This window comes from Triticum aestivum, chromosome 2B (genome assembly GCF_018294505.1).
Source record: "Triticum aestivum cultivar Chinese Spring chromosome 2B, IWGSC CS RefSeq v2.1, whole genome shotgun sequence".
NCBI classification, from domain to species: domain Eukaryota; kingdom Viridiplantae; phylum Streptophyta; class Magnoliopsida; order Poales; family Poaceae; genus Triticum; species Triticum aestivum.
In genome coordinates this window covers 800,817,539-800,845,240 of record NC_057798.1, presented here as the reverse complement: position 1 = coordinate 800,845,240, position 27,702 = coordinate 800,817,539, and the positions used below count along the sequence as shown (strand labels likewise).

Below are 27,702 nucleotides of genomic sequence, written 5' to 3'. Positions count from 1 at the left end.
CAAGGGCAATGAGCGTCAAGTCAACATGACGCAGCAGCAAGGGAGGACTCAGTCTTATAATGTTGATCCCACCTGGTACATGGATACTGGCGCTACCGAACACGTGACAAATAAACTGGACAAGCTTGCTATGCGTGAGGCCTACCATGGTCCTGACAAGGTTCACACAGCCAATGTGGCAGGTATGCGCATCTCTCATATTGGTCAGGCATCTCTCCTTTCACATACATCTAGGCAGTTGCGTCTTAAGAATGTTCTTCGAGTTCCCACTGTTGCCCGTAATTTGATATCTGTTCCTAAACTTACTTATGATGATAATGTGTTTTGTGAGTTTCACCTGTTTTATCTTTTTATCAAGGACCGGGCTACGCGGGACGTACTTCTTAGAGGTCGACTTTGCCATGGACTATATGCACTTGATGTGCCGCGGTCTGTCTCTCCAGCCGCCCCTCAAGTCTTCAGTGTGTTCGAGTGTCCCCCTCACAATGGCACTCTCGTCTTGGCCATCTTGCCACACCCATTGTTCGCCATGTTCTTCATCGTCATGAGCTACCGTCTATGTCTAGTAATAAAGATGTTTCAGTCTGTGATGCTTGTCAGCAGGGAAAGAGTCATCAGTTACCTTTTTCTGTTTCTAGTCATGTAGTCAAAACTCCTCTTGAGCTTGTGTTTTCTGATGTTTGGGGTCCTGGTCAGATGTCTGTTAGTGGTCACGAGTACTATGTTAGTTTCATTGATGCTTATAGTCATTTTACTTGGATTTATCTTCTTAAACACAAGTCTGATGTGTTCGATGTTTTTCTTAAATTCCAAACACATGTTGAGCGTCTTCTACAACACAAGATTATTCATGTACAGTCGGATTTGGGGGGGGGGGGGGGTGAATACCGCAATCTAAGTACCTTCTTCGAGAAATTTGGGATTTCGCATCGTGTGTCTTGTCCTCATACACATCAGCAGAATGGTTCAGCTGAACGTAAGCATCGTCATATTGTTGAGACCGGTTTGACCTTACTAGCTCATGCTTCTGTTCCTTTTCGTTTTTGGAGCGATGCTTTTACTACAGCCTGTTTTCTTATAAATAGACTTCCATCTCGGCTCCTCGGCATGAAAACTCCGCTTGAACTCTTGCTTCATGAGACTCATGATTACACTTTTCTTAAAGGTTTTGGTTGTGCGTGTTGGTCGCATCTCCGTCCTTACAATAGTAGCAAGCTTGAGTTCCGTTCTAAAAAATGTGTCTTCCTTGGGTACAATCCGTTGCACAGAGGTTATAAATGCCTTCATATTCCAACAAATTGTGTGTATATATTGCGCGATGTTGTCTTTGATGAGCATGTTTTTCCTTTTCTAATCTTCCAACTCCTGTTACCACATCTGCTGTACCATTGCATTCATCTCCTTTATTCCCTGATCAATTTGTAGATGCTGCACACTCGCCTCTTTTGTTGTCTAACCATGGTGCAGGAACTGGTAGAGGTGCTCGGCTTGTTCTCCTAGATGACTCACCCGCTGATCCTACGGCTCCTTCGAGGGATCACGTCGATCCGGTCGCTGCGGCTCCCTGCATGGGGCATGCAGGGTCTCCCGTGCTCGCGCCTACTGCGCGCTCGGATCCGGCTCTGGTAGCGACAGTTTTGCCCTCGACGGATCACGTCGATCCCGCGGCTCCTCCTCCCTGCATGGGCCATGCAGGGTCTCCTGCGCCCGCGCCCGCTGTGCGCTCGGACCCGGCTCCGCTAGCGCTGGACTTGCCCACGTCCACTGGCTCGGACTCTCCAGTGACTGGGCCGGACTCGCCTGCGTCACCCGGTCTGGCAACACCCGCGCCTACTGGGCCGCTGTTGGGGAACGTAGTAATTTCAAAAAAAAAATTCCTACACACACGCAATCATGGTGATGCATAGCAACGAGAGGGGAGAGTGTGTCCATGTACCCTCGTATACCGAAAGCGGAAGCATTATATCAACGCGGTTGATGTAGTCGTACGTCTTCATGATCCGACCGATCCAAGTACCGAACGTACGGCACCTCCGAGTTCAGCACACGTTCAGCTCGATGACGATCCCCGGACTCCAATCCAGCAAAGTGTCGGGGATGAGTTCCGTCAGCACGACGGCGTGGTGACGATCTTGATGTTCTACCGTCGCAGGGCTTCGCCTAAGCACCGCAACGATATGACCGAGGTGGAATATGGTGGAGGGGGGCACCGCACACGGCTAAGGAACGATCACGAAGATCAACTTGTGTGTCTATGGGGTGCCCCCTGCCCCCGTATATAAAGGAGTGGAGGAGGGGGAGGGCCGGCCCTCTCTATGACGCGCCCTAGGGGAGTCCTACTCCCACCGGGAGTAGGATTCCCCCTTTCCTAGTAGAACTAGGACCCTTCCAAGTAGTAGGAGTAGGAGGGAAGGAAAGGGAAGGGAAAAGGAGAAGGAAGGAAGGGGGCGCCCCCCTTCCCTAGTCCAATTCGGACCAGACCAAGGGGAGGGGTGCGGCCACCCTTGAGGCCCTTTTCCTTCTTTCCCGTATGGCCCAACAAGGCCCAATACGTATTCCCGTAACTCTTCGGTACTCCGAAAAATACCCGAATCACTCGGAGCCTTTCCGATGTCCGAATATAGTCGTCCAATATATCGATCTTTACATCTCGACCATTTCGAGACTCCTCGTCATGTCCCCGATCTCATCCGGGACTCCGAACTCCTTCGGTACATCAAAACACATAAACTCATAATATAACTGTCATCGAAACCTTAAGCGTGCGGACCCTACGGGTTCGAGAACAATGTAGACATGACCGAGATACATCTCCGGTCAATAACCAATAGCGGAACCTGGATGCTTATATTGGCTCCTACATATTCTACGAAGATCTTTATCGGTCAGACCGCATAACAACATACGTTGTTCCCTTTGTCATCGGTATGTTACTTGCCCGAGATTCGATCGTCGATATCTTAATACCTAGTTCAATCTCATTACCAGCAAGTCTCTTTACTCGTTCCGTAATACATCATCCCGCAACTAACTCATTAGTTGCAATGCTTGCAAGGCTTAAGTGATGTGCATTACCGAGAGGGCCCAGAGATACCTCCCCGACAATCGGAGTGACAAATCCTAATCTCGAAATACGCCAACCCAACATGTACCTTTGGAGACACCTGTAGAGCTCCTTTATAATCACCCAGTTACGTTGTGACATTTGGTAGCACACAAAGTGTTCCTCCGGTAAATGGGAGTTGCATAATCTCATAGTCATAGGAACATGTATAAGTCATTAAGAAAGCAATAGCAACATACTAAACGATCGAGTGCTAAGCTAACGGAATGGGTCAAGTCAATCACATGATTCTCCTAATGATGTGATCCCGTTAATCAAATAACAACTCTTTGGCTATGGTCAGGAAACATAACCATCTTTGATTAACGAGCTAGTCAAGTAGAGGCATACTAGTGACACTATGTTTATCTATATATTCACACATGTATTATGTTTCCGGTTAATACAATTCTAGCATGATTAATAAAAATTTATCATGAAATAAGGAAATAAATAATAACTTTATTATTGCCTCAAGGGCATATTTCCTTCAGTCTCCCACTTGCACTAGAGTCAATAATCTAGTTCACGTCACCATGTGATTTAACACCAATATTCCTATCTGTATATGATTAACATCCATAGTTCACATCGTCATGTGACCAACACCCAAAGGGTTTACTAGATTCAATAATCTAGTTCATATCGCTATGTGATTAACACCCAAAGAGTACTAAGGTGTGATCACGTTTTGCTTGTGAGAGAAGTTTAGTCAACGGGTCTGTCACATTCAGAGCCGTATGTATTTTGCAAAATATTCGATGTCTACAATGCTCTGTACGGTGCTACTCTAGCTAATTGCTCCCACTTTCAATATGTATCCAGATTGAGACTTAGAGTCATCTGGATCAGTGTAAAAGTTTGCATCGATGTAACTTTTACAACGAACTCTTTTATCACCTCCATAATCGAGAAACATCTCCTTAGTCCTCACTAAGGATATTCTTGATTGCTGTCCAGTGATCTACTATTAGATCAAAATTTGTATTCCTCCGCCAAACTCAGAGCAAGGTATACAATAGGTCTGGTTCACAGCATAGCATACTTTATAGAACCTATGACTGAGGCATAGGAAATGACTTTTTCATTCTCTTTCTATTTTCTGCCATGGTCGGGTCTTGAGTCTTACTCAACTTCACACCTTGCAACACAGGCAAGAACTCCTTCTTTGACTGTTCCATTTTGAACTATTTCAAAAAATTTATCAAGGTATGTACTTATTGAAAAATCTTATAAAGCGTCTTGATCTATCTATATAGATCTTGATGCTCAATGTGTAAGCAGCTTCACCGAGGTCTTGCTTTCAAAAACTCTTATTCAAGTATCCTTTTCATGCTATCCAGAATTTCTATATCATTTCCAATCAACAATATGTCATCCACATATAATATTAGAAATGCTACAGAGCTCCCACTCACTTTCTTGTAAATACAGGCTTCTCCAAAAGTCTGTATAAAACCATATGCTTTGATCAACTCATCAAGCATATATTCCAACTCCGAGATGCTTGCACCAGTCCATAGATGGATCGCTGGAGCTTGCACATTTTGTTAGCACCTTTAGGATTGACAAAACCTTCTGGTTGCATCATATACAGCTCTTCTTTAGGAAAACCATTAAGGAACGCAGTTTTGACATCCATTTGCCAGATTTCATAAAATGTGGCAATTGCTAACATGATTCGGACAGACTTAAGCATCGCTACAGTTGAGAAAATCTCATTGTAGTCAACACCTTGAACTTGTCGAAAACCTTTTTGCGACAAGTCGAGCTTTGTAGATAGTAACACTACAATCAGCATCTGTCTTCCTCTTGAAGATCCATTTATACAATATGGCTTGCCGATCATCGGGCAACTCCACCAAAGTCCACACTTTATTCTCATACATGGATCCCATCTCAGATTTCATGGCCTCAAGCCATTTCGCGGAATCTGGGCTCATCATCGCTTCCTCATAGTTCGTAGGTTTATCATGGTCTAGTAACATGACTTCCAGAATAGGATTACGGTACCACTCTGGTGCGGATCTTACTCTGGTTGACCTATGAGGTTCGGTAATAACTTGATCTGAAGTTTCATGATCATCATCATTAGCTTCCTCACTAATTGGTGTAGGCATCACTGGAACTGATTTTAGTGATGAACTAGTTTCCAATTCGGGAGAAGGTACAAATTACCTTATCAAGCTCTAGTTTCCTCCCACTCACTTCTTTCGAGAGAAATTCCTTATATAGAAAGGATCCATTCTTAGCAACGAATTTGCCTTAGGATCTGTGATAGAAGGTGTACCCAACAGTCTCCTTTGGGTATCTTATGAAGACATATTTCTCCGATTTAGGTTCGAGCTTATCAGGTTGAAACTTTTTCACATAAGCATCGCAGTCCCAAACTTTAAGAAACGACAACTTTGGTTTCTTGCCAAACCACAGTTCATAAGGCGTCGTCTCAAACGGATTTTTGATGGTGCCCTATTTAAAGTGAATGCAGCTGTCTCCAATGCATAATCCCAAAACGATAGTGGTAATCGGTAAGATACATCATAGATCGCACCATATCAATAATGTGCGGTTATGACGTTCGGACACACCATTACACTGTGGTGTTCCAGGTGGCGCGAGTAGTGAAACTATTTCACATTGTTTTAACTAAAGGCCAAACTCGTAACTCAAATATTTTACCTCTGCGATCATATCGTAGAAACTTTTATTTTCTTGCTACGATGATTCTCCAATTCACTCTGAAATTCTTTGAACTTTTCAAATGTTTCAGACTTGTGTTTCATTAAGTAGATATACCCATATCTGCTCAAATCATCTGTGAAGGTTAGAAAATAACGATACTTGCCACGAGCATCAACACTCATTGGACCGCATACATCAGTATGTATTATTTCCAACAAGTCAGTAGCTCGTTCCATTGTTCCGGAGAACGGAGTTTTAGTCATCTTGCCCAAAAGGCACGGTTCACAAGCATCAAATGATTCATAACCAAGTGATTCCAAAAGTCCATCTTTATGGAGTTTCTTCATGCGCTTTACACCGATATGACCCAAATGGCAGTGCCACAAATAAGTTGCACTATCATTATTAACTTTGCATCTTTTGGCATCAATATTATGAATATGTGTATCACTACGATCGAGATCCAACAAACTATTTTCATTGGGTGTATGACCATTGAAGGTTTTATTCATGTAAGCAGAACAACAATTATTCTCTGACTTTAAATGAATAATCGTATTGCAATAAACATGATCAAATCATATTCATGCTCAACGCAAAAGCTAAATAACATTTATTTAGGTTTAACACTAATCCCGAAAGTATAGGGAGTGTGTGATGATGATCATATCAATCTTGGAACTACTTCCAACACTCATCGTCACTTCCCCTTCAACTAGTCTCTGTTTATTCTGTAACTCCTGTTTCGAGTTACTAATCTTAGCAACCGAACAAGTATCAAATACTCAGGGGCTACTATAAACACTAGTAAAGTACACATCAATAACATGTATATCAAATATACCTTTGTTCACTTTGCCATCCTTCTTATCCGCCAAATACTTAGGGTAGTTCCGCTTCCAGTGACCAGTTCCTTTGCAGTAGAAGCACTCAGTCTCAGGCTTAAGTCCAGACTTGGCCTTCTTCATTTGAGCAGCAACTTGCTTGCCGTTCTTTTTGAAGTTCCCCTTCTTCCCTTTGCCCTTTTCTTGAAACTAGTGGTCTTGTTAACTATCAACACTTGATGTTTTTCTTGATTTCTATCTTCGTCGATTTCAGCATCACGAAGAGCTTGGGAATTACTTTTGTCATCCCTTGCATATTATAGTTCATCACGAAGTTCTACTAACTTGGTGATGGTGACTAGAGAATTCTGTCAATCACTATCTTATCTGGAAGATTAACTCCCACTTGATTCAAGCGATTGAAGTACCCAAACAATCTGAACACATGCTCACTAGTTGAGCGATTCTCCTCCATCTTTTAGCTATAGAACTTGTTGGAGACTTCATATCTCTCAACTCGGGTATTTGCTTGAAATATTAACTTCAATTCCTGGAACATCTCATATGGTCCATGACGTTCAAAACGTCTTTGAAGTCCCGATTCTAAGCCGTTAAGCATGGTGCACTAAACTATCAAGTAGTCATCATATTGAGCTAGCCAAACGTTCATAACGTCTGCATCTGCTCCTGCAATAGGTCTGTCACCTAGCGGTGCATCAAGGACATAATTCTTCTGTGCAGCAATGAGGATAAACCTCAGATCACGGATCCAATCCGCATCATTGCTACTAACATCTTTCAACACAGTTTTCTCTAGGAACACATATAAAACATAGGGAAGCAAAAACATAGAGAAGCAACAACGCGAGCTATTGATCTACAACATAATTTGCAAAATACTACCAGGACTAAGTTCATGATAAATTAAAGTTCAATTAATCATATTACTTAAGAAATCCCACTTAGACAGACATCCCTCTAATCCTCTAAGTGATTACGTGATCCATATCAACTACACCATGCCCGATCATCATGTGAGACGGAGTAGTTTCAACGGTGAACATCAATATGTTGATCATATCTACTATATGATTCACGCTCGACCTTTCGGTCTCCGTGTTCCGAGGCCATATCTGTTATATGCTAGGCTCGTCAAGTTTCACCTGAGTATTCCGCGTGTGCAACTGTTTTGCACCCGTTGTATTTGAACGTAGAGCCTATCACACCCGATCATCAAGTGGTGTCTTAGCACGAAGAACTTTCGCAACGGTGCATACTCAGGGAGAACACTTCTTGATAATTAGTGAGAGATCATCTTAAAATGCTACCGTCGAACTAAGCAAAATAAGATGTATTACAGATAAACATCATATGCAATTAAAATATGTGACATGATATGGCCATGATCATCTTGCGCCTTTGATCTCCATCTCCAAAGTACTGTCATGATCTCTATCATCACCGGCATGACACCATGATCTTCATCTATATCAATGTGTCGTCACATGGTCGTCTCACCAACTATTGCTCTTGCAACTATTGCTATCGCATAGCGATAAAGTAAAGCAATTATTTGGCACTTGCATCTTATGCAACAAAGAGACAACCATAGGGTTTCTGCCAGTTGCCGATAACTTCGACAAAACATGATCATCTCATACAACAACTTATATCTCATCACGTCTTGACCATATCACATCACAATATGCCCTGCAAAAACAAGTTAGACGTCCTCTACTTTGTTGTTGCATATTTTACGTGGCTGCTACAGGTTGAGAAAGAACCGTTCTTACCTACCGCATCAAAACCACAACGATAGTTCGTCAAGTTAGTGTTGTTTTAACCTTCTCAAGGACCGGGCGTAGCCACACTCGGTTCAACTAAAGTTGGAGAAACTGACACCCGCCAGCCACCTGTGTGCAAAGCACGTTGGTAGAACCAGTCTCGCGTAAGCGTACGCATAATGTCGGTCCGGGCCGCTTCATCCAACAATACCGCCGAACCAAAGTATGACATGCTGGTAAGCAGTATGACTTGTATCGCCCACAACTCACTTGTGTTCTACTCGTGCATATAACATCTACACATAAAACCTAGGCTCGGATGCCACTGTTGGGGAACGTAGTAATTTCAAAAAAAATTCCTACGCACACGCAAGATCATGGTGATGCATAGCAACGAGAGGGGAGAGTGTGTCCACGTACCCTCGTAGACCGAAAGCGGAAGCGTTATATCAACGCGGTTGATGTAGTCGTATGTCTTCACGATCCGACCGATCCAAGTACCGAACGTACGGCACCTCCGAGTTCAGCACACGTTCAGCTCGATGATGATCCCCGGACTCCGATCTAGCAAAGTGTCGGGGATGAGTTCCGTCAGCACGACGGCGTGGTGACGATCTTGATGTTCTACCGTCGCAGGGCTTCGCCTAAGCACCGCAACGATATGACCGAGGTGGAATATGGTGGAGGGGGGCACCGCACACGGCTAAGGAACGATCACGAAGATCAACTTGTGTGTCTATGGGGTGTCCCCTGCCCCCGTATATAAAGGAGTGGAGGAGGGGGAGGGCCGGCCCTCTCTATGGCGCGCCCTAGGGGAGTCCTACTCCCACCGGGAGTAGGATTCCCCCTTTCCTAGTAGAACTAGGACCCTTCCAAGTAGTAGGAGTAGGAGGGAAGGAAAGGGAAGGGAAAAGGAGAAGGAAGGAAGGGGGCGCCCCCCTTCCCTAGTCCAATTCGGACCAGACCAAGGGGAGGGGTGCGGCCACCCTTGAGGCCCTTTTCCTTCTTTCCCGTATGGCCCAACAAGGCCCAATACGTATTCCCGTAACTCTCCGGTACTCCGAAAAATACCCGAATCACTCGGAGCCTTTCCGATGTCCGAATATAGTCGTCCAATATATCGATCTTTACGTCTCGACCATTTTGAGACTCCTCGTCATGTCCCCGATCTCATCCGGGACTCCGAACTCCTTCGGTACATCAAAACACAGAAACTCATAATATAACTGTCATCGAAACCTTAAGCGTGCGGACCCTACGGGTTCGAGAACAATGTAGACATGACCAAGACACGTCTCCGGTCAATAACCAATAGTGGAACCTGGATGCTCATATTGGCTCCTACATATTCTACGAAGATCTTTATCGGTCAGACCGCATAACAACATATGTTGTTCCCTTTGTCATCGGTATGTTACTTTCCCGAGATTCGATCGTCGGTATCTTAATACCTAGTTCAATCTCGTTACCGGCAAGTCTCTTTACTCGTTCCGTAATACATTATCTCGCAACTAACTCATTAGTTGCAATGCTTGCAAGGCTTAAGTGATGTGCATTACCAAGAGGGCCCAGAGATACCTCCCCGACAATCGGAGTGACAAATCCTAATCTCGAAATACGCCAACCCAACATGTACCTTTGGAGACACCTGTAGAGCCCCTTTATAATCATCCAGTTACGTTGTGACGTTTGGTAGCACACAAAGTGTTCCTCCGGTAAACGGGAGTTGCATAATCTCATAGTCAAAGGAACATGTATAAGTCATGAAGAAAGCAATAGCAACATACTAAACGATCGAGTGCTAAGCTAACGGAATGGGTCAAGTCAATCACATGATTCTCCTAATGATGTGATCCCGTTAATCAAATAACAACTCTTTGTCTATGGTCAGGAAACATAACCATCTTTGATTAACGAGCTAGTCAAGTAGAGGCATACTAGTGACACTATGTTTGTCTATATATTCACACATGTATTATGTTTCCGGTTAATACAATTCTAACATGAATAATAAACATTTATCATGAAATAAGAAAATAAATAATAACTTTATTATTGCCTCTAGGGCATATTTCCTTCAGCCGCCTCCTGGCAGCCCGCCTTCGTCGCTATCGCCTATGCGGTCACCAACTGTTGGCCGTCCCCTGCTGCTACCGCCACTGGCCATGTCTTCTCCTCAGGAGACGCGGGCCTATCCGCTGACGGCTCCTACGACTTCGATTGCACCAACTGCTCCTGTTGTTCAGCGTCCACACACTCGCAGCAAGAGTGCCATTGTTCTTCCGCGCAAACGCACCGGTGGCACGGTTGCATGGCTCGCGGCATGTATAGCTCATTCTGGAACTGATCCTACTGCTGAACCCCATCATTATCAGACAGCTATGGGTATCCCTCACTGGCGTTCTGCGATGGAACAAGAGTATTTGCTGAAAAATGTTACGTGGTGTCTTGTTCCTCCGAAGAGTGGTGTCAATATTATTGATTCAAAGTGGGTATTCAAAGTTAAGCGACATGCTGATGGCTCTATTGAATGGTATAAGGCTCGGCTTGTTGCTCGCGGGTTCAAACAACGTCAAGGTCTTGATTATGAGGATACTTTCAGTCCTGTGGTCAAGCCTACGACTATTCGTCTGCTACTGTCTCTTGTTGTTACTCGTGGATGGTCTATTCGACAGCTTGATGTTCAGAATGCCTTTCTTCATGGTGTTCTTGATGAAGAGGTTTATATGCGCCAGCCTCCTGGTTTTGTTGATCCTGCTCGTCCGCAGCATTTGTGTCGCTTGGTAAAGGCTCTTTATGGTCTTAAACAGGCGCCTCGTGCCTGGCATGCGCGTCTCGGTACTGCTCTCCGTGCACATGGATTTGTTCCTTCGACAGCTGATACGTCCTTGTTCATGCTACAACGTCCTACTATCACTATATATCTGCTGGTGTATGTAGATGACATCATACTGATCAGCTTGTCGGCCTTTGCTACGGATCGTCTTGTTTCTGCCTTGAGTGGTGATTTTGCTATTACAGATCTTGGTCAGCTTCATTATTTCCTTGGCTTGGAGGTCTCTCATTCTGATGCCGGTCTGACTCTTACTCAGCAGAAGTACTCTCTGGATTTGCTTCGCCGTGCTGGTATGCTTCAGTGTATGCCTACTACTACTCCCATGACAGCTTCTGATCGCCTCTCTGCACTTGATGGTACTCTTCTTTCTTCGGATGAGGCTACAACGTATCGCAGTATTGTTGGTGGCTTACAGTATTTGACGATTACTCGTCCTGATATATCCTATGCGGTTAACAGCGTGTGCCAGTTTCTTCATGCTCCTTGGGATACTCACTGGACAGCTGTGAAGCGCATTCTGCGCTATGTTTGCTTGACTGCTGCTCTGGGTCTGCATCTTCGGCCTGCTCCTTTTGGTGCCCTCTCGGCTTTTTTTTATGCTGACTCTATGTTCTATGGTCCTAATTTGATCGCCTGGAGTGCTTGTAAACAAGCTACAGTGTCTCGTAGTAGTACTGAAGCTGAATATAAAGCAGTTGCCAATGCCACCGCTGAACTTATTTGGGTTCAGTCCTTGCTTCGAGAGTTGAGAGTCTCTCAGAATCATCCACCTGTTCTTTGATGTGACAACATCGGTGCTACATACCTTTCTTCAAATCCGGTACTTCATGCCCGAACGAAACACATCGAAGTTGACTATCACTTTGTCAGAGAACGAGTTTCGCAGAAGTTACTTCAGATCAAGTTCATCCCTTCGAAAGGTCAACTTGCTGACATCTTCACGAAGCCGTTGCCATTACCTCAGTTTGAGGATTGTCGTCGCAATCTTAATCTTCTGAATTCTTCAGATCACGGTTAAGATTGAGGGAGGGTGTTAGACTTGTAGTTATGTACGTATTGTAACTTCTGTACAATTGTACTTGTACTCGATGAGGTATTCCCTCTATATATATGTTGCCGTGGCCGACCCAACATGTGTCGAAGCCCACAATACCCAAAACCCTTTGTCTATCATATACCATATGAGCTTCAGATTCAGATTATGTTGAGACGTTAAGTGCCTAGGAAGCTTCGATCGTGGTCAATTACTAACATTTTCCCTTGTTTGGAGTGCATGCTCACATCAATTCAAAGGGTTTGTTTACCTTTTACTTTAATTATCCAATGTTGTTTCAGATTTTCAAACCTCTTATACGCCAGGTCCTCATGGGCTATGGCCATTCTCTCGGTAAAGTATGACGTCGTTGTGCTTTACCGATACTATACACAGGAGGTGATTAAGGAATACTATTTCCTTCCATTGTGCTTTACCGATACTATAAACAGGAGGTGCAAATAGAGCAAAATAGAGCGGCTAACATCGTTGGCATGCATGCACGTATGTTTGGCTTAGAATAAGTGTCATTTGGAAAAAAGGAAAAAAAATACGGGGTATGACTTTTACAGAAATTTTTCATTGATGCCAATTGGAAGTTAGAACATAGGCAGATATCTTATATTTCTTTTGAATTCCAATGAGCGGTATGTTGTATGTAGATATTTTGGAGCAAACCAAAACATAAGGTAAGAGCTCACGATCCATGCTTGATATCTGAACTATGCTTTTCAAAATGTATGTATGGCTTAACTTAAATCTAGTTTGGAATAAAAAAAGCACATAAATTTCGATGATCGAATTTGCATAGAACAAAATCTTAGACACCGTTTGGAACATAGGCAGATATATTATATTTCATTTGAGATTCCAATGAATTACATATAGGAATCTTAGAGGGTACCAAACCAAAATTAAAAGATCATGATTCCTTCATTTAATTTGGGTATACAATTCCCGCGGCACATTTGAAATTTTCATGTGCTCTTGGTTGGGTTCCTATGGGAATCCAGTTCCTGGGTTTCATGCATCATTAGTAGCATTTCTTTTCTAATAATCAAAGTCTCCTAGAATTTTTACTAAACACTCCATCCCCGTGTTCCAAGAGTTGTAGTTTCAAATTTTGGGACGGCCATTGGGTACAGCTTCTGGAGTACTTCAGCGGTTGCGGCCATGCATTTGCATTGGGAACGAGCAGGCTGGTGGCTAGGAGGGCTTGCACACCGCTTTCCTGCGTGCAATCACCAGGCAGGACCTACCACGTCTCCATATTATCTCCTGTATCTTTTCATGCAGTTCTGAATTATGATTCTCTGGTCCTCAACATTTTAGCACCAACGACAGAGCCACTCCTTCAAACTAGACTATAGATTTTGTTGGGCTAATAAGCCATGGCGACGTGTCGAGCGTGCCCGGCGCGTGTATGGGCGCGCTGTGTGTGTTGGACGCGGCGGGTCCGCGGCGGGGTAGTGTGTGTGTGCGTGCGGGTGCAGCATGGGCGTGTCCGTGCCGGTGTGCACTGTGTGCGTGTGACTAGGTCTAGGCTGTTAGCGAGTCGCATTGCGTGATCGAGGGTGCTGCCATTGGAACTCGCCATGGGCCGCGCGCGTCGGAGCACGATGCGGGCACGTGCAGAGCCGGTGAAGCGCGAGCGATCGGGAGGGAGTGGAGGCGTGGGTTTGTGCCCGGTGCGCTGGCTCGTGTATATAGCCACGCGATGGCCGTTGTAGCAGTTGTGGAGTGAGCTCTCTTTCGTGCTCGAGGGAAAAAAAGCCGTCTGTGCGGTGGGCATTCGTGCGCCGGAACTCCACAGTGTCCCCCTTCTCCTTGTGTTTTCTTCTTCCTAGTTTCGGTTTGGGCTAGGGTGAGGTGACAGAAAGAGAGAGGTAGGCAAGGGGGAGAGCTAGGGATGCGTTTTGCAACAACATTTGGCATCAGAGCTACGTGGAGGGAGGAGTTCGCCAGCGATGTCCCTCGTCCCGTACGCCGGCGGATCGGGCAGCTCACTGCCGCAGCCGGTGCCGATGCTCACCAGTGAGAACTACACCACGTGGGCAATCAAAGTCAAGGCCAACCTTGACGCGGCTGGGCTGTGGGAGGCGGTGGTGCCACCGGAGGACGCGGCGGGGACGGTGATCGCGAAGAAGGACAAGCTGGCGCGGGCGTATTTGCTCGGGGCGCTGGCGGAGGACCTTCTGCTACAGGTGGCGTCCAAGAAGATGGCGGCAGAGGTGTGGAGCAGCCTCAAGGTGAGGTTCGTCGGCGCGGAACGTGTGCGGGCGGCGCGGCTGGGCACTCTCCGTGGAGAATTCGAGGTGATGCACATGGCAGAGGACGACACGCTGGACGCGTTCGCTGGCAAGCTCGATGGCATGGTGGCGCACTTCGCGGAGCTCGGAATGACGCTGGAGGACGCCACGCTGGTGAAGAAGCTGCTCAACTCCGAGCAGTTCTGCGACGCGTCGACGATGGCGTTCGAGGAAGCGTTGGGCCATTTGAAGGCGTTCGACAAACAGGTGCAATGACGTGGACAGGCGGGCGGCGAGCGGGCTGATGGCCAGCTCATGTACACGGCGGCCCGGTGGCGGGCGCCGGAGCGGCAGCATGGCGGGGCTCGGGAAAACGACGACGATGGCAGGAGCGTGGCGTCGGGCAACGACGGCAACCGACGCAGGCGCTGCTACAAGTGTGGCGAGTGCGGCCACTTCAAGAGGGAGTGCCCTCAGCTGTGGAAGGCACCGACGGCGGAGCGTGCACTGCTGGTGGACGGCAGCGTCGAGGATGACAGGCTCCTCTGAGCCACGGCTTAGGAGGAGTGTGTTGGGCTAATAATCCGTGGCGACGCGTCGAGCGCGCCCGACGCGTGTATGGGCACGCGCTGTGTGTGGTGGACGCAGCGGGGTAGTGTGCGTGTGCGTGCGGGTGCAGCACGGGCGTGTCCGTGCGGGTTTGCACCGTGTGTGTGTGACTAGGTCTAGGCTGTTTGCGAGTCGCGTGACGTGATCGAGGGTGCTGCCATTGGAGCTCGCCGTGGGCCGCGCGCATCGGAGTGCGACGCGGGCACGAGAAGAAGGGGCGAAGCACGAACGATCGGGAGGGAGTGGAGGCGTGGGTTCGTGCCCGGTGCGCTGGCTCGTGTATAAAGCCACACGGAGGCCGTTGTAACATCTGTGGAGTGAGCTCGAGTTCGTGCTCGAGAGGAAACAAGCCGTCTGTGCGGTGGGAGTTCGCATGCCGGAACTGCACCGTGTCTCCTTTCTCCTCGTGTTTTCTTCTTCCTCATTCTGGTTTGGGCTAGGGTGAGGTGACAGAAAGAGAGAGGTAGGAAAGGGGGAGAGGTAGGGTAGGGTTTTGCAACAACAGATTTAACCGAGTCCTAACCACCCAACAAACGAGTGCAACTACGACTCTCCCAATTACTACTAGTTCGACCGGTAGTACAGTCTATCTCCGACCAGTTCATCTCGTCGATCGCTGGTCCTGTATTCCCGCTCCGATGCTGACAGCGCCGCTGACGGTGTCGTGTTGTCCAATTGTTGCTGCGGCTGCGGCGTGGGAGGAGGATCATGACGGTGCACGATGATGTCGATGTGCGGCAGCTCAGTTCCGGCGGCGCGGGCCTTGGCTGGATCGTTCTCCACGGCCTCGCGGCCTTTTCCCCAGAGCACGGAGTAGAGGCCCATCACGATGAGAACAGCGCCAAGCACGCTGCCGAGGTGCAGCTCCTCACCGAGCCGCAGCAAGCTGGGCACGGCCACCACGACCATCATCATGGGGTTGAAGACGGATGCGGGCTGAGCTCCAAGGCCGTCGCCGGCGCGCTCATGTGAAGCGCGAGGCCTTCACGAGCGCCGTGTACCCGGGAGGACCATGGTGCTCTGTGCTGGCCATAAGAACTTCAGCAGTGGACTCACAGCTCTCGCACTCGGACTCGTCCGTAGGCTCCTCGTGCAGGGTGGAGAATAGATCAAGGATGGGCTCGTCATGCTCGAGCACCGCCATCTGAAAAGTTGCAGCCTGAAGGGCCATAGCGTGCCAGAGCCAGCGCTGGAGCCACGAGTGCCTTGAACGCTTGCGGCGGCGGCCAGCGGGTGCCTCGCGGAATGGGACTAATGGCTGTCAGAGAAGGACTCGTAGGATGACACGCGCAAGGGCGCCGCGCCCCGGACGGGCAGCGACTCCACGTCCAGCAGCGCTACCTGGAGCCATGCCAAATGTTCGGCGACGAAGCTAGGCACCGAATCGGATATCGCAGCCGAGAATAATGATGATGATAATGATGAAAATTCCACCTGCGCTGGATACCGCTAGACGCGCAGCCCCACAGTGAGTGCCAAATCTCAAGGCAATGAATTTGACAGTGAGTACTAGGTGTACGAACAGGGGCTGAACCTAGCTACGACACAGGTGTAACACAAGGATTTACGAGCTCACGCCCCACTCGGAGATGTAGTAGCTCTACGTCTCGAGCTATGGATCTGTGTTTTTCTCTGGGTGTGTATGATTACAGTAGGTTGCGAAACCTTGTCCACTCGCTAGAAGGCGTCTTATATAGAGTGTGTCATCCCCGGTTAAAGCCACGTTACAAGGGAGATACAAAGGAAAGTTAATACAAGCATTACTGGTAACTGTAGCTATAACTACACTTCAAGTTCAACGTGAAGCCCTTCGAACATTGCAGCTCCCACGTCGCCTCTCCACCTTCTGTATCCGAGTGATGCCGGTGAGGCCGACTGGAAGGAAGACGTCCAGGTGGCTGGACCATATCCGAGTGGATATCCAGGAATGCGCATCCGAATGCGCTGTGGTCCGGAGACCCTCCAAAGATGGAATGGGGTCCTAGGTGGACTTCAGATGTCAGGTCTATGACCCTACCCTTAGTAGGTGACCCCATCACTAGCAATCGTGAGTGTGGACTTGACCAACATGTCTCTGAACAAAAGAAGTTGGACCGGGCGGCAAAAGAAGATGTTCGGCCAAGACAGCAAGAACTAGGGAGGGCTCGACCCTGGACTATGGCCGATCTTTTTGAAGACGGGCAAGTGTACGGTCCGATGGCTTTGTTGCCAGCAAGAAAACTTGGGGGTTCTTCATTTGAAAGGTTGGCAAGGGTGCCGACGAGAGAACTTGGGGGTTGATCATTTTACACGCTGACATATGTGTGGTGTCGGCCGCCTGCTTTGATGCCAGCATGAACTATGGCTGCGGTTGCAAAATTTCATTTGCAAAATATTTCAGGCGGGTGGACGAGATGCTTCCGCGCGTTGAGTGCACGGCCAACGTATCCAGAAAACGGCCGAACGTCACCCATTGCCCTACCCAAACAAACAAAATTCGGAAAAATCAGACGTCTGTTTGGGGTCGTGCGTTGGAGCTGGCCTTACAACAAATATATTATATTGTTTATTATACTCCCATCATACCAAATACATGGCATATACACTGAGTCAAAGAGTCAATGCTTTCTAACTTGGACCAAATATATAGATGAAATTGTTTATCTTTATATTTTTGTATATTTTGATATTTTGATATTGATTTGATATTGTTTATCTTTATATTTTTGTATGTATGCTTGATCAAACTTAGAAGCATTGACTTTTTGACTCAGTTTATGTCACGCCCCGAGACCGGGCCTAGGCGAAACAGCCGCCGCGAGCCTATAGACCAGAGGCCTATAGTCACGCAAGGCGTAATTAAGCAGGCATAAACCACCAGTGGATCACAAAAGCTCATATATTAACTACACAAATACTTTACATTTACTAAATAGCCAAAATATACTAAATACTCTAGTCGTTTCCCACCCACCGGACCAGCCTATTCTTCTATGACATCTTCTGGGCATACTTAAGTTGCATCGTCTGCATCTAAAAAAAAACAAAGGAAGCAAGGGTGAGTACGACAAGTCATACTCAGCAAGCAGATACTTCACTATTCAACAACAGTAGAATTTAAGGATATTGATACAGTAACAACAGATTGACTGTATCTAAGGAGCATAAATAACGTGACAAATTGCTGGAGCCAATTCATTGGAAACAGATAAAAGAACAACATAACCGGATATAATGGACCAAGAAATTATTAGCGTCACACATGACCGCAAGCTTCCCAACCCGGGAGTCACAGGGGTGAAATTTCACACTTTTACGCTCTTAAGAGGGTACTCCGACGTCGACAGCCTCGACTAGAACCACACAGGTTCCAGAAAAGCAGAGCTCTTTGATCCCCTAAGAACCGACCACCCGACTTACTAGTGTCGATCGCTCGTACGGATCCATCACCGACACGCTTCCGAACGGGTGTCGTTCTTAGCGAAGAACTCAGACAGTCCCATACCTGAATTGTGACCGGTACAATACGTTTGCCGTCGTGACACCAATGTATATGGACCAAAATATGATATGTGGCTTAATCAACGATAGGATCACTGGAATATCAATATGCTCATGGCTTTACATGAGTTCCTCTCAAAACAGAATGATTCCATCAACAAATGGATTATGAGGAAAACACATCTCTCTTTCAAGGATCAAGAGAGGATCAACAAAGATCAAGGTGCAATGATATTACCAGATAATCAAGCAAGGCAACAATAAGGAGAGATCAGGGAGTTTAGCAAAGCAGCTACTTGCTTCGATACTAGGAATTATTCTTCATAGCATCAGATATATATTTTTCCTCGATGGACCGCTGTTATGTAAATGCCGCACCATAGTACACGTATATTCTACATACTCAGCTTGGCCATCTTCTATGTCGACTGGCCAACTATATCTGTATACTTTCTTCTATGTATGTATACTCATTAGCACCTTCCCCTCACTCTCCTTCTACAAATATATTCATCAGTGTCTCTCCCCCACTCTGCTCTCCTCTGGCTTTCTCTTCTTTCTTTCTCTTGGAGTTGTGGGGTGCAAGTAAGCGGCTGCAGCAGCAAGGGTATATATAGGGAGAGAGCACCGTCTAAGCATCAACGAAATATCTAGCCATGTTGTCTCTTGGAGTTGACCCTTGGAAATGGTAAAAGGCAACGCCGGCCGCCGTACTATGAGTTAGCAAAATGAGTTGCTCTCATTGGCTCACCCTCTCACATGTGTCAAAGATTCACAGGATGACTACCACGTATCTCTCCACGTATGAGATTAGAAATGTCCAAGCCACTAACTGCATGCCACGCCACCTCCACGTGCATAGGATTTTACTTAGCTTGTAAGGATAGTACAACGTACGTGTGCATTCTCATCATTACATGCATGCACATCTTCTAATATTTGGCCATCTCCTCATTACTAGCTTGTACTGCCTAGTAGTATTTCTTTACATTCAAATATAGCGTGGATGCGTGTATGCTAGTCTCAAATGTATATATACATACTTCTCCTTAGTGTGTAATTATTTTCATCTAATATTTATTGCATGGAAAACTTACTTGTCTATTATATTTCTTTGAAAGAACGAAAACAGACTATATTATTTATTTTCACTGATAATACATATATCCTTATTCATCTTAATTTAAAATAATAACCCTAAATTATGGGTTATTACAGTTTATATGCCATGAATTTGGAGACAGAGGGAGTAACATCTTATAATATGAGACCGGATTGTACATTCTACCAAGTTGTAAAATGGAGTTGATTTCTCATCTAAAAGGATTTTGTGTCCGAAATTTATTGGTTTGTCCATTAATTCATCTCATCCTGCTGAAGTTCCTTGTACTACATCCTTCCCTCCTCTATCTTCACATTTCAGCACCAACAGAATCAGAGAAGCCACTCCTTGTAACTACGCTAGATATCTAACCGAGTCCTAACCACCCAACAAACGAGCTCAACTACTACTGACTCTCCCATTTGCGACAAGTTCCACCGGTACAGTCTCTGTCCATCCTTTCCTGACAAATGAAACAGTAACAAATCTTGGGCCAGTTCATCTCTTCGATCGCTGGTCCTCTTCCTGCATGCCTGCTCCGATTTTTACCGCGCCGGCCCCGGCTCCGTGCTCTGCTGCTGCGGCGTCGGAGGAGGATCATGGCGATGCACGACGATGTCGATGTGCGGCAGCTCGGTGCCAGCGGCGCGGGCCTTGGCCGGCTCGTGCTCCACGGCCTCGCGGCCTTTTCCCCAGAGCACGGAGTAGAGGCCCAGCACGATGAGCACGGCGCCGAGCACGCTGCCGAGGTGCAGCTCCTCGCCGAGCAGGAGCGAGCTCAACACGGCCACCACCACCAGCATCATGGGGTTGAAGACGGACGCGAAGAGGGGGCCCCGGCGCTTGACGCACCAGGAGAGCACCACGAGCATGACCCCCGAGGCGACCACACCGGTGTAGAGGACGGCGAGTAGGCGGACACCGGAGGAGAGGCGCCACTGGATGAGGTCCCGGTCGAAGCAGAGCGCAAAGGCGGCGGACTGGAGCGCGCTCATGCCACACATGAGCGCCGTGGTGGAGTAGTGGAAGGGGTACTCCCGGCTGAGCCGGGCCTGCAGGATGAGCCAGAGCGCGTAGAAGAAGCAGCTGCCGGTGCAGAGCAGGCAGCCCATGGCGCGGTTGCCGCTGTCCGGGTGAAGGGAGGAGGAGGCATGTTCCTCGTGTTGGTGCCGGGCGGCGAGCTGGGCTGCGAGGTTGATGTGGGTGGGTGGCCAGGGGGTGACCTGGGCGCCCTTGTAGAAGGTGAGCAGCATGGCGCCGCCGACGCCGAGCAGCGTGCCAGTGACCTTGGCCAGGCCGGCGAGAGTGCGGATGGCGAGGCGCTCGTAGCGGAAGAGCACGGCGAGCACGAAGGTGATGGCCGGGATGAGGTTGGTCATGGCGGAGGCGAAGGTGGCGGAGGTGAGCTTCATGCCGGAGATGTAGAGGTTCTGGGCCAGCGAGCCCCTGCATGAAACATTTTGCAACCAGTCAAGTCCATACACACGTGTAGTGTACATATGCATGTTGAGAAGTTATCGATCCATCTCATGTGCTCGATCGCGTCATGCATATGCAAATGCAATGTCACATCAACATTCAAAAGGAACGTAATCGATCACACGTATGCTTTTTTTGGTCATATACGTCGTACGTACGGTAGCTGCATGACACGCGTCGTACGTACATACACGTGTCAATCTTCTTCATCGTGACCAAGTTCCACAGCTAGACGTACGTACTCCATTAATGGCGGAGTCGATATATATCTAGGGACGTGCAACGTGGGCGACGACGAGTTGAAAATTGCAGACGAGACGAGCTAGGCGATGAAGCCGGCAATATGCATGCAGAAAAACTACTCTAGTCCAAGAAACACGACGACAGAATGTAATTATGTAACCTGACGTACATACACCATACATACATCCATATAACTCCTCTCCTCCATTGGAAAAGAAGGTGACGCGTATATACGGACGTGGTGTGGATATTCGACACGACGACGATGCTCCATTGGGAATGCATACATCCAATCCAATGCGGTGCTAGCTTAGGTATAGGCGTGCATGCATGCATGCATGGATACGCAAGTCAAGGAGGAGATAAATGCGCGCGCGGGGGCGGCCCGGCGTACGTGGCTGCATGTCCACCCATAGCTGGCTCCATCGGTGCAATTGTACTAAGCAGTTGAGCACGCATGCGTGAGTACAGTGACCGATGGAGTTGACAAAGCGAGCATCAGGGGCAGCACGAGGACGATGATGTTCACAGACGAGTAGCTCCATGCATGTTTTGTAAAGTGAGAGGACAGGGCGTACGTGGAGTTTGTACTTTGTTTGGCAGGCAAACTAAAGCTAGCTAGCAGCAGGGGGTTCCATCGGGTCGGATCGAGCAGTTGGTTGTGCCTAACTAATCATACATCAAGTGGTTGGAACTTGGAAGCACCATGCATGTGCTGGATAGATGGAAAAGGAAGGTAAAGTGTTGGCCGCCGGCGAGCACCCCGTGACGCATCCACCGGCCGCCCGCCCGGTTGACCTTGCATTGGGAGGGTATTATGCACCGTTGCATTGAGCCCCCTAGCTAGCTACTCCCTCCGTCCGAAAATACTTATCATCAAAATGGACAAAAAGGGATGTATCTAGAACTAAAATATATCTAGATACATTCCCTTTTATTCATTTTGATGACAAGTATTTCCGGACGGAGGGAGTACATGCATGTGTGCATCATTGCAAAAAGCAGCGTCGCACCTAAATTCCGGCAGCCATGCCAATCCGACCTAACCTTTTGCTCCTTTTGCTCTCCTTCTCAATAGTCGTGGCAAGTGCAGTAAACAAAGCAGAGAAAAATGAAACAACAACAACAACAACAACAACAACAACAACAATTTAATTAAAATTAGAGCTTACCCACAGAGCCCGCAGACGAAGGAGAGCAGCAGGACTCGCCACGTCACCTTGGTTCGCTTCTTCCTGCTCGAAACAAATAAGGCAGCAGAGAATGATTAATCCATATTATAGTAGTCAGTCAATACACTGCCATGCAAGTGTAAAATGGTACTAATATATATATAAAGTTTGTCAATTAAAAAAAATCATGTACTCTACTCGTTAATCAGGTAGCATGCATTTTGAGTGCCTATAGAATGATGATAATAAAGTGAAGCATCTGCACACGTACACATAACATAGTACTTGATACTCCGGAAGCACATATGAATATATTGTACTCTACTTTCTGAATTCTTTTTCCAACAACGGAATATAGTAGGAGAAGGAAGATATGTAGACCGTAGCTTTTTCACAAAGCTCTCGTTTTTATTGCTAAACCAGAAACAATTGGGGGGCGTCCGGCCGGGTCAACACAAAGGGGAGCGAACATCGGAAAACATGGAGAAAGAGCGAGAAAAGGACATGCATGCATGCACTGGCTCCATTAATTGGCTTCTTCAGAGAATGAAACTACTTGACCCAACACACACAGAAAGGTGCAAGAACACTAATGATTCTTAGTAAAAGAAGCTCACCTCAAACTAGTATATTTACAGTTCAGTATATATACTCCAATAGTTAGTAGTACTAACAACCGATTGAAAAATAAGCATCGATCGTGATGATGTGTGTGTACTAGATGCTTCGGAATATAATGCATGCAATCATGCATGTGTGCGATCGAGTAAATTTAGTGCAAGGGGGATTTGAATCTTGGGAAAGGATCGAATGGACGGAGGAGCTAGGTAATTAAGGTACCTCTCGACGAAGTATGCGATGGGCGAGAGGACGGCGGAGGCGAAGAGGAAGCGGTAGGCGACGAGGACCCGCATGTCCATGCCGTCGCTCACGGCCAGCTTGTAGAAGATGTTGACGCCGGCGAACACGAACTGCACCACCACCATCGCTGCCACCGGCTTCATCCCCTCCATCACGCCCACGCCCATTCCCTCCGACGGGAGAAGAGATGCCGGGATGATTAATTGGACGATCCCCGATGCTCCAGGTGATGGAGGTGTGAGGTGGGCGCGGTGGAAGAGTCCGGCGTGCGGACGTACGGAGCTGGGGCGAGATAACGGGGGATGCCGGGGCCGGCCGGGGAGACTGGCCGGTCGACGACGACGGCCCGGTTAGCTAGCTGACGCGTTTGGGTGTTGGTGTGGTTTGGGGCCGGAGAGGCGGTGGAGGAGCAAGTGCATGCCGCAGGTACATATATAGGCGGCAGGGAGGAGCTGAGAGCGAGCTAACGGAAGGGGCGATTCTCTCTCTCTCTCTCTCGTGGAAACAGGAGGAGGAAGCACACCACGACTGTCTCTCTCTCTCTCTCTCTCTCTCTCTTTCTCGTGCGTGCAGCTGGCAGCCTGGCATCTCAAGAACCTTCTCCTCAAACCCCGCGAGCAACAGTAATCACTGACGTCAGCACGCCGCCACGTCAGCCGAGCATGTTTTAACTCCATGCACCGGCGCTTTTGAATGAATGAATATCTATGGGAATCATTCAGTGTTTTCTTCTTCTTCCGTGAGTGGGAATTATCCAGTTAATTACACATGAATTTGCTAAGACGATGCTGCGACGGTTCGCGTTGTCGGTTTCAAATGTAAATTGGATCATGGTTTTCGACCCGGTTTTCCAGATGAACCGGCTCATTCCTTCTGGATCGAGATCGACGTACAAGTGAGCATTTCTCCCTGGCGATGAATTCAAACAAAAAAGATAAACTAATTGCTGCTTCTTTAATAGATGTTTTGATACCAAAACGATCAGCGCAGATGGATGCACTCTTTATGCGCACGTCTGCATGCATCCCTAGGCTTGATTATGCCTCAATCAGTCGAGATTTTCTCTTAAGTTTTACCAATCCCACAAAGTGCGACTTCGGTTTACTGAGAATTGGAAACTTGCGCTTTTGAAAAACTGCAACTTCACTTTTTAGAAATTGGCATAGACTTCAGAAAACATCAATCAACCAAGAATTATTTCCGCCTTATAAATTTCCTTGTTTGAATTAAGTATCTACCATGTACGATTTTTGCATTTTCATAAAGAAATAGAAAAAAAGTCTAGCACTTGGCTACATGTGTATAATCGCCTCAAATTTTCTCAAACTACAATGCCTTGTAGATTCGATGGCATGGCATCACAATTTGCAAACTCTTCGTCACGTCTGGCATACGCTGGCAACATGTTCAAGATTGTGAGGCAGAACCGAGGCAGCTCTCTGCCATTTTAGGTATATGAGATTGGAGATTATGCTGGAGCCGAAGTTCACGATATTGATCAAAGGATTGGTTAGGGGTTGATGCTAGTGAGGGGTGGGGACATGTGCGCCTCAAAATAAACTTGTGCCTCCCTGTCTGAGACCAATATAGAGATATTGATGGTGTGGTGGTGGTGGCGATGGTTGGAACAAGCATGGGGGAAGGGGGGGGGGGGGGCAAGAGGAGAGACAGAGAGGTGATAACTACCGTATTTTGATTTAAAGAACATTCGATAAATATGAGTCATCTAAGACTCCCGCTAACCCCTACGATGTCTCAATGTCGAGATTCTCGTATGGATGGGAGGAATCTACATCATATGAGACGGCTAAAACCATCAAGAAACTCTTAAAGAAATTTCTGCCACCTATACGTGTACGCCGGGGAAGGACCTGGAAAATACATAGCTGATCTCGGTGCGCCTCCCACCATAACGTACGCACACGTGGCAGAAAGTGGATGAACGAATCACGCTTGTTCGCTTCGCCTTTTTCTTATGCATGCGAAATTGAGTTGCGTGGTGCGCATACCATGCTGATGGAAGGAGAGGAAGAAAAGTTGTCCATTTATACGTAGGTTGTTTGATTTGTATGACCGAATTTATGAAGTTGTGATTTTTTTCGTTTGCAGTGTATATTTTTATTGATCCAAACCTATTAAAACTCTTCGTTTGTTTGTTTTTGTTGCAATGGACGCGACCTAAAGGATTTCGGTGGACATTCGTTGATAATCACCTGTGTGGTCACAATCCCTGTTGATGTATGAAATTCAGGTAGATCGATGCAATATAGCATCCTTGAAATTCTAGTGATCATATAGAAAGAAATGCCAAGATATATATTATGGAAAGAAAGAAATGCAGTTGTATTCCTTCTTTTTCATGCGTACATCCAAGTTTGCCACGCGTGGATCTAATAGAAGCTATAGGGGGCAGCTGGAATGAGCATGCATACGCAGACGTGATAGGTCCTGCCTTGTAGAAGCGGTGTGCAAGCCCTCCTAGCCACCAGCCTGCTCGTTCCCAATGCAAATGCATGGCCGCAACCACTGAAATACTCCAGAGTCTTGTACCCAATGGCCGTGCCAAATTTTGAAACTACATCTCTTGGAACACGTGGTTTGAGTGTTTAGTAAAACTGGTATAGGAGACTTTCATTATTAGAGTATTGAAATACTGCTAATAATGCGTGAAACATAGGAACTGACTCCCATAGGACGCAAAAGCACATGAAAATTTCAAATGTGCCGCGGGTGTCCTTTTTTTTGAAAAGGAGGATGACCCCAGCCTCCCCATCAAGCAATGCACACCATCATCTTTTATTATATTATTCAACAAAGTGTGACAAAACCAATACATGGTTCAACCCAAGGCCACCTTCATGGCGATCTATGCTGCTACACATAGTCGTTTGATGATGTGCCCTGATCTCACGCCGACACACATGATCTAATCCGGTGGCCTCACCAATCCATCACATGGCAAGCCGAGAGCACCAACCGATCTAGCAGACCCGCAACGTGGCGGGAGTTGTATACCCAAATTAAAAGAAGGAATCATAATTTTAACTTGGGTTTGCTACCCTCCAAGATTCCAAAATGCAATTCAGTGGAATCTCAAATGAAATATAAGATACCTGCCTTTGTTCCAAATGGCATCAATTTTTTTTCCAAACGGGAATTCTATCATCTAAATTTATGTGCTTTTTCTTTATTCCAAACGAGACTTAAGTTGAGCGAAACATAAATCTTGAAAGGTGTCATTCAGATCATAGGTCCAAATTGTAAAGAAGAAAGCATGAGCTCTTACCTTATGTTTTGGTTTCTTCCGAAGTATCTATGTACAATATACTGTTCATTGGAATTCAAAAGAAATATAAGATATCTGCCTATGTTCCAACTTCCAAAATGGCATCAAAGAAAAATTTCTATAAAAGTGAAACCCTGTAAAATTTACATTTTTCCAACTGATACTTATTCTAAGACAAGGATACATGCATGCGAACGACGCCAGCTGCTCTGTTTGCACTTTGCACCTCCTCCATATAGTATTGGTAAAGCAAATTGGAAGGAAAAAGTATTCCTCAAGTTCCAGTCAACCGTGTTGTCATACTTTAGAGAGAGAAGGACCATAGCCCATGAGGACCTAGAGTATAAGAGTTTTGAAAATCTGAAACAACATAAATAAAGATACTTAAAGTAAACAAAAACTAAACGCTTTGAATTGATAGAGCATGCACTCCAAACAAGGGGAAAATCTTAGTAGTAATTGACCATGCATATAGACCACCGACCGAAGCTTCCTAGGCACTCAACGTCTCAACCAAATCTGAAGCTCATAGTGTACTTAAGATATTTGTGTGCTTAATACTCAATCTTGCACTAGTTAAAAATGGAATAGATGCAATATGCAAGCTCCTTTACCTTTTTTTTAGACTGGAGTACTTTGTTTCCTTTAATCCCTTTTGATTGATGGCTCTTGTTGATACCCGGCCCATTGAGCTCAGCTAAAATAACACAGTCATGATATATTCCACTAGTCATGCATCGCAGAAAAGGGCCTGATTATTGCGATGGTACGTGAAGCACTAGTTGATACTATCCCGCTTTAAGGAATGCACACATGCATGCATCCTTAGTGGGATTGCCTAATTAACAAGAAGGTTCCCTGCTAATGATAATTAACTAAAACCAAATGTGCCACCGTACATGCAAAGCAGTCTATTATCTTGGACTAGTATAAGGATGAGTCGAGTCAGCTAACTGTAA

General features: G+C 46.6%; 1 protein-coding gene across 1 annotated transcript; it reads right to left on the bottom strand.

The window, feature by feature from the left end:
* Positions 1 to 20,106: 20,106 nt before the first annotated feature.
* LOC123042882 (WAT1-related protein At1g25270) lies at positions 20,107 to 23,931 on the bottom strand. Its single transcript, XM_044465251.1, has 3 exons — positions 23,437 to 23,931; positions 22,597 to 22,659; positions 20,107 to 21,148 (listed from the first exon to the last, which is right to left on the bottom strand). The coding sequence occupies exons 1-3, from the start codon at positions 23,622 to 23,624 to the stop codon at positions 20,248 to 20,250; spliced, it is 1,152 nt and encodes a 383-aa protein (XP_044321186.1). The 5' UTR covers positions 23,625 to 23,931; the 3' UTR covers positions 20,107 to 20,247.
* Positions 23,932 to 27,702: the final 3,771 nt, after the last annotated feature.

Excerpts from the sequence above, each read along its gene's own strand:
- LOC123042882 (XM_044465251.1), bottom strand. The coding sequence starts at position 23,624 with ATGGGCGTGGGCGTGATGGAGGGGATGAAGCCGGTGGCAGCGATGGTG. Across the intron at positions 22,660-23,436 it reads ATCGCATACTTCGTCGAGAG|GAAGAAGCGAACCAAGGTGA; the intron begins GTACCTTAATTA and ends TGTTTCGAGCAG. Across the intron at positions 21,149-22,596 it reads TTCGTCTGCGGGCTCTGTGG|GGGCTCGCTGGCCCAGAACC; the intron begins GTAAGCTCTAAT and ends TGTTTCATGCAG.